This window comes from Salvelinus alpinus, chromosome 18, assembly GCF_045679555.1.
Source record: "Salvelinus alpinus chromosome 18, SLU_Salpinus.1, whole genome shotgun sequence".
In the NCBI taxonomy this organism is placed as follows: domain Eukaryota; kingdom Metazoa; phylum Chordata; class Actinopteri; order Salmoniformes; family Salmonidae; genus Salvelinus; species Salvelinus alpinus.
In genome coordinates this window covers 41,958,010-41,966,387 of record NC_092103.1, presented here as the reverse complement: position 1 = coordinate 41,966,387, position 8,378 = coordinate 41,958,010, and the positions used below count along the sequence as shown (strand labels likewise).

The 8,378-nt window shown below is 38.3% G+C and overlaps 1 protein-coding gene across 1 annotated transcript in view; it reads left to right on the top strand.

Moving 5' to 3' along the window:
* Positions 1–2,716: 2,716 nt before the first annotated feature.
* The window catches only part of ankrd55 (ankyrin repeat domain 55), a 19,618-nt gene continuing 13,956 nt past the window's right edge, over positions 2,717–8,378 (top strand). Inside the window, exon 1 of the mRNA XM_071351363.1 lies at positions 2,717–3,284. Coding sequence (XP_071207464.1) covers positions 3,245–3,284 — 40 coding nt within the window. The 5' untranslated portion in view covers positions 2,717–3,244. The remainder of the gene's footprint in view (positions 3,285–8,378) is intronic.

Sequence of the window (8,378 nt, the reverse complement as noted above, 5' to 3'; positions counted from 1 at the left end):
GTAACTACATGCCCCAGTGAACAAGCACCAAACCAGCGTGCGTGAGTGCAGAGTTGGATGGTGAGCCGTGCATTGCATGACGTGCAATTTTGTGCTGTTCCTACCAGAATAAATCTCCATGACTGGTGCTACACTTTGGAGTTCGTGTCGAGGATTGATTGTACACAACGCAAGAAGAGTACTGTTACACCTGTATAGTTCCCCTTCTCACTTTCCTGCTTAATGTGGTCAAAAATGTAGATAAGGCAGTTGAATGAGCTGTTCTAAAGACAGATTGGAGTACATAAAGAAGTTTGTGCTCGAGAAGGTATCCCTCAAATTGATTAAAAACGAATCTCTCAACAACTTTGGATAAGGTGCTGAGGTTTGACACAGGCCTGTAGTTTCCTACATTTGTTCAAATGCTCTTCTTGTGGAGTGGAACCACCCGGGCTGTTTTGAGATCCTTGGGAAATGTACCACTACTAATAGAAAGGTTTACAGTATGCGTTATCATTTTAGCAGTGACACAAGCACTATCCTTTATGAATCTTGCAGGAAGGTTATCCAGCCCAGTTGCTTTGTTTGTGCTCATTACGCATAGTAGATTGGAAACGTTGTCCTCTGCTACCAGGCACAGCTCAAACAAATAATTTGTGATACCTGTGCTATGGTAAAAGTTGTTAATGAAAGATTGGCCATAGTGTCCATAGTAACCAGAGATGAGGCTATAGTGGTAAAACATGTGTTAAAATAATTAGCAACCTTTGCCTGGTCATAACATAAAACATCATTAATATCAAGGCCAATACTACAGGACTTTACCTTATGGGGAGTTTTTGAGCCAATGTCCTTTAACATTGTCCACAGTATACGAGGCTGATGGTAAATTGTCATTAACGGCGTCTATATAATGTTGGGATTTGGCCTTATCCATTTTGTATCTCGCCTGGTTTCTACAGTTAATATAACCGTCATAATCTTGCTGTAGATTTGTCCTTCTGAATCTGGCCAGGTAGCAATCCCTTTTCTTTATGAGGTCTAAGATCTCGGAAGTGATCCATTTCTCCCTGAACGCTGTTTGATTCGAATTTGTTTCATCGGAGCCAGAGAGTCGAGTGCAGACAGATACAGATATTTAAAAAGATATAAAGCTTGATCAAAATCATCACAGTTTAGTACATGAGACTAATCCAAACTTCCAAGGACCTCTACAAAACGTTATTTTAAGTATTGTTTCATAGACCGTACTTTCATGTATTTATTACCTGTCTCTAGTAGCATTATGGATTTCTTACGGGTACAGTAGGTTACCATATGATCACTAAAACCAATATTTAAGACTCCTGACTGACAGACGTTCTCTTGATCTGATACAATAATCAAATCCAAAGTTGATTTACTGTCAATACACACCCGGGTTGGCTGAACAATCAGTTGTTTCAGACCAAATAACTGATTTAAAGTTATACAGGGCATTTACTAGTGTACTTTTCTTGGGTAATAACTGCACATTTGCCAAGCAGAATACATTCTCTATCAGCAAACACATTGTGATCACAGAAATTCGATTCAAGTAAATCATAGAAATGAATCTGCTTAGGAGGCCAACAAGTACAGGACGACATTTCGGAAGAAGTACATCTACGCATGCAACCTCAAGACCATCCATTCTTAGATCTGAACGAGGGTTAAAATAATAATAAACAAATGAATTCTTGAAAACTCCTGGCCTAACCAGGAGGTTTGGCAACCTAATTTGAAAATGTTCATAACACTTTTATTTACAGATCAAACTGGGGTGTTTATTAATTAAATACTCCCATGATATCAATTAGCGACGCATTCTATTCTCCTAATTGAATATAATTTGCATCATGAAAGGAGAACATGTTGAGGAGAATTCCTTGAGGTATTTTTGTTTTCACACGTCAGCCTGGAAACCAGGCGGAGCCAGCCAATCTTCCCACAGTCCTCCTGCCTGGTTCCCATAGTGACCGGTAGCACAATAACTATGAATGGTATGAAAATATGTCTCTCATGAGAGCATGGACCTCTATTGTTTTTACTGAGAACAAAGTCATGGGTTATAGATTTATAGCAATGTTTCACACGCTTTTATACTGTGAACTTTGTTCTTCGTACACATGGAAACATAGAAAATCATGAATATTTCCCCCCCCCCAAAAACGTTGCATTCTCTATGCTGCCTAAAGAGGATTGGCTGAGAGAAGCTTTTCAACTTGAAAAAAATAAACATTGAAAATGTATTTTCCCTTTCTTTTCACTTCTCCCGGACTCGGATGTCGCTCTTTCTCTTTCTGATAATAAGTATTACTGCACCGTTGGAGCTAGAAACATAAACATTTCGCTGCACTTGCGATAACATCTGTAAAATATGTGTGTAAGCGAGTGATAACATTTTATTTTATTTTATCCCCTTTTCATTCTGTCAATACCAACTGCTCTTTTAAATCCAGTGAGTATCTAGTATACACAACATTATCAAAGGACACTTCCTGGTGCTTAGCGTCTGTCAACTGGCAGACGCCAAGCACGCTGCCTCTGAATAGAGGCCTTAAAATAGCCTCTTGAAGGGGGTTGTGTGGTTCAGGTGCATACTAATGCAGCCTGGGTAGGTGTGTGGCTGGCTGGCTGGCTGGCTGGCTGGCTGTGACTCGGGAGTGTGTCGCCCAGTTTGTCAGTGGCTCCACAATGAAAACATCCCCAGTCACCACCGGCAGGCTGCATTTTGACTCTCTGTCTTGCACATGCTCAGTGAGACTCCAGTCGTGAATCTTTTCATTCATACTGTACATCTCTCTCCCTCCATCGCCTGGCTAGGCAAGCTGCTGCTGTAGCCTCCAACTTACCTCCACTCTGCTCTATGCTGTCTCTGACAATGGATGATTGATTTCTCCATCCCTCCTTCCGTTTATCCCTCGCTCCTCAGTGGGGAAAAGAAACGAGAAACAGGGGAAATCTCCTTCTCAAAGATCTGTAATTGACAACACAAGACTGTCTTGGGGGAATTCTTCTCTCTCCTCTCTTCTTTCCTGTGATGGATGGATGAGGATTTATATTGGTCATGTAACCCTCTTCAAGGCAGTAGAAGACGTGAAAGAAGAGGGGGAAGAGGAGGAGGAGAAGTAGATGAGCGATGTCTTGGGCTACAGTGTAAGGGAGGTTTTCAACAGAGGCTGATGTGCCTTTCTAGTCTCTCTCGGTGTTGATTTTGGACAGATGATGATGTTTTAGTTTGACCATGGAGTTCAGCGCCTCATCTGTGTTTGACCAGCAGAAAGGTAAGCAAGCAGGCAACCAGTGTTGGATGTTACATATCACAATAAGGAAGAGGAACTGGAACAGGGGAGAGAGAGAGAGAGCGAGAGAGAGGGAGAGGGAGATTGGGAGCGATGTCGCTGCCGCTGTTGCCATGGAAATGCTGTGTTCTCTCTACTTGGTTTTGGCATCATGATGAGTAGATACTGGATTTATGGCTGTTGTGTGGGATGACTAGCTAACAAGATCTAGCGTGTAGGGATCTAGTGTGTAGGGATCTAGTGTGTGGGGATCTAGTGTGTAGGGATCTAGTGTGTAGGGATCTAGTGTGTAGGGATCTAGTGTGTAGGGTTCTAGTGTGAAGGGATCTAGTGTGAAGGGACCTTATCCATAAAGTGTGGTCTTAAATGAAAAGGTTTTATACCTCTATGTGGAAAACCCTTTTTTAACCCTCTAAGTGGATTCTACATTGAATACACCATGGTTTAGAGGAAATCTTGCAGCGAGAGGTACTGCATTCCCATTCACAATAACTAGGTACTGCATTCCCATTCACAATAACTAGGTACTGCATTCCCATTCACAATAACTAGGTACTGCATTCCCATTCACAATAACTAGGTACTGCATTCCCATTCACAATAACTAGGTTCTGCATTCCCATTCACAATAACTAGGTACTGCATTCCCATTCACAATAACTAGGTACTGCATTCCCATTCACAATAACTAGGTACTGCATTCCCATTCACAATAACTAGGTTCTGCATTCCCATTCACAATAACTAGGTACTGCAATCTCATTCACAATAACTAGGTACTGCATTCCCATTCACAATAACTAGGTACTGCAATCCCATTCACAATAACTAGGTACTGCATTCCCATTCACAATAACTAGGTACTGCATTCCCATTCACAATAACTAGGTACTGCATTCCCATTCACAATAACTAGGTACTGCATTCCCATTCACAATAACTAGTACTGCATTCCCATTCACAATAACTAGGTACTGCAATCCCATTCACAATAACTAGGTACTGCATTCCCATTCACAATAACTAGGTACTGCATTCCCATTCACAATAACTAGGTACTGCAATCCCATTCACAATAACTAGGTACTGCATTCCCATTCTCAATAACTAGGTACTGCATTCCCATTCACAATAACTAGGTACTGCAATCCCATTCACAATAACTAGGTACTGCATTCCCATTCACAATAACTAGTACTGCATTCCCAGTCACAATAACTAGGTACTGCATTCCCATTCACAATAACTAGGTACTGCATTCCCATTCACAATAACTAGGTACTGCAATCCCATTCACAATAACTAGGTACTGCATTCCCATTCACAATAACTAGGTACTGCATTCCCATTCACAATAACTAGGTACTGCATTCCCATTCACAATAACTAGGTACTGCATTCCCATTCACAATAACTAGGTACTGCATTCCCATTCACAATAACTGTCCAGAGTCCGAGGAAGATTATCCAGCAAGAGCTCTATTTTATCTTCCTAGTTAGATATAGTAGATCTAGGGGAACCCTCATTTGTAGGCCATTCTACTCATATTTCTATTAATCATATTTCTATGATTGGAATTCCAATTTGAAATGGACTGATGTCAATATGACACCCTGGGGCCAAGGAAAGAGTAGCACACATTGGCTGTGGAATCAGGAATGTTGTGGTTGTGGTGTGGTTGTGTTGTAGAGGTTGTGGTTGTGGTGTGGTTGTGTTGCGGAGGTTGTGGTTGTGGTGTGGTTGTGTTGCGGAGGTTGTGGTTGTGGTGTGGTTGTGTTGCGGAGGTTGTGGTGTGGTTGTGTTGTAGAGGTTGTGGTTGTGGTGTGGTTGTGTTGCGGATGTTGTGGTTGTGTTGTGGTTGTGGTGTGGTTGTGTTGCAGATGTTGTGGTTGTGTTGCGGAGGTTGTGGTTGTGTTGTGGTTGTGTTGCAGATGTTGTGGTTGTGTTGCGGAGGTTGTGGTTGTGTTGCGGAGCACATTAGGTTGGTGGCACCTTATTTGGGGAGGACGGGCTCATAGTAATGGCTGGAACGGAATAAATGGAACGGTATCCAACTCATCAAACACATGGTTTCCCTGTGTTTGATACCATTCCATTCACTCCATTCCAACCATTATTATGAGCCGTCCGCCCCTCCATGGTCCTGTGTTGTGGAGGTTGTGGTGGTGTTGTGGTGGTGTTGTGGTTGTGTTGTGGAGGTTGTGGTGGTGTTGTGGAGAGGTTGTGGTGGTGTTGTGGAGGTTGTGTTGGTGTTGTGGAGAGGTTGTGGTGGTGTTGCGGTTGTGGTTGTGTTGTGGTGGTGTTGTGGAGGTTGTGGTGGTTGTGGTGGTGTTGTGGAGAGGTTGTGGTGGTGTTGTTGAGAGGTTGTGGTGGTGTTGTGGAGAGGTTGTGGTGGTGTTGTGGTTGTGGTTGTGTTGTGGAGGTTGTGGTGGTGTTGTGGAGAGGTTGTGGTGGTGTTGTGGAGAGGTTGTGGTGGTGTTGTGGAGGTTGTGGAGGTTGAGCCAGATTGTGTCATGTCAGTGGATTTCCCGGACTGACTCTCACCTCAATGTAATGATTTGATGGATTGCATAATATATTCCCTCTTAATCAATAAATGAGAAAAGAAAGGTTCCCTCAATATATTAACGGAGGGATGTCCTGCCTCACCTATCAGCCATGTCCATGACATGGCACTTAGAAAAGATGGTGCTACCTAGAGCCATAATTTTCCCCTTAGTGGAACCCTTTCACCAATACAAGATTCTACGTGGAACCGTTTGACCACTAAAAGGTTCTAAGTAGAACCTTTTTCACCACCAAAGGGTTCTACCTGGAACCAAAAAAGGTTATCCTTTGGGGACAAATGAAGAACCCTTTTTTGTCTAAGCGTGTAAAGTTCATATAAAGTTTACATGCACCTACAGGTCTAGATCTACTGGTCCTTATGAAGAGCATACGTCCTCAACTTCCAATGTGCACAACACTATGTAAACAAATACACATTCCAAATTCAACAGTCCTCAAAATGGCTGCGTTGAGGGTTTCTTCCCAATGGTCTACATCCATTCATATACTGTATCACATTCTATACATTAGTCAATATTTTTGCGTTTCTTGCATGAGTTATTCCACGACTTACAGTATATAATCCAAATTGAGCACACTCCATCTATTCATACAAAATATTATATTGACATTGATGTATGTATAACCACATTTATATATTTACTGTATAACCACATTTATATATGTACTGTATAACCACATTTATATATTTACTGTATAACCACATTTATATATTTACTGTATAACCACATTTATATATGTACTGTATAACCACATTTATATATTTACTGTATAACCACATTTATATATGTACTGTATAACCACATTTATATATGTACTGTATAACCACATTTATATATGTACTGTATAACCACATTTATATATTTACTGTATAACCACATTTATATATTTACTGTATAACCACATTTATATATGTACTGTATAACCACATTGATATATGTACTGTATAACCACATTGATATATATAACCACATTTATATATGTACTGTATAACCACATTTATATATTTACTGTATAACCACATTGATATATGTACTGTATAACCACATTGATATATATAACTACATTGATATATTTACTGTATAACCACATTGATATATATAACCACATTTATATATGTACTGTATAACCACATTTATATATGTACTGTATAACCACATTTATATATTTCCTCTATAACCACATTGATATATTTACTGTATAACCACATTTATATATGTACTGTATAACCACATTGATATATGTACTGTATAACCACATTTATATATTTACTGTATAACCACATTGATATATGTACTGTATAACCACATTGATATATTTACTGTATAACCACATTGATACTTTTACTGTATAACCACATTGATATATGTACTGTATAACCACATTGATACTTTTACTGTATAACTACATTGATATATATAACCACATTTATATATGTACTGTATAACCACATTTATATATTTACGGTATAACCACATTGATATATGTACTGTATAACCACATTGATACTTTTACTGTATAACCACATTGATATATATAACCACATTTATATATGTACTGTATAACCACATTTATATATTTACGGTATAACCACATTGATATATGTACTGTATAACCACATTGATATATTTACTGTATAACCACATTGATATATGTACTGTATAACCACATTTATATATTTACTGTATAACCACATTGATATATGTACTGTATAACCACATTGATATATTTACTGTATAACCACATTGATATATGTACTGTATAACCACATTGATATATTTACTGTACAACCACATTGATATATATAACCACATTGATATATTTACTGTATAACCACATTGATATATTTACTGTATAACCCCATTTATATATTTACTGTATAACCACATTGATATATGTACTGTATAACCACATTGATATATATAACCACATTGATATATGTACTGTATAACCACATTTATATATTTACTGTATAACCACATTGATATATGTACTGTATAACCACATTGATATATATAACCACATTGATGTATGTACTGTATAACCACATTTATATATTTACTGTATAACCACATTGATATATTCACTGTATAACCACATTGATATATATAACCACATTGATATATGTACTGTATAACCACATTGATATATGTACTGTATAACCACATTGATATATTTACTGTATAACCACATTGATATATGTACTGTATAACCACATTGATATATGTACTGTATAACCACATTGATATATGTACTGTATAACCACATTGATATATTTACTGTATAACCACATTGATATATGTACTGTATAACCACATTGATATATTTACTGTATAACCACATTGATATATGTACTGTATAACCACATTGATATATTTACTGTATAACCACATTGATATATTTACTGTATAACCACATTTATATATGTACTGTATAACCACATTGATATATTTACTGTATAACCACATTGATATATGTACTGTATAACCACATTGATATATGTACTG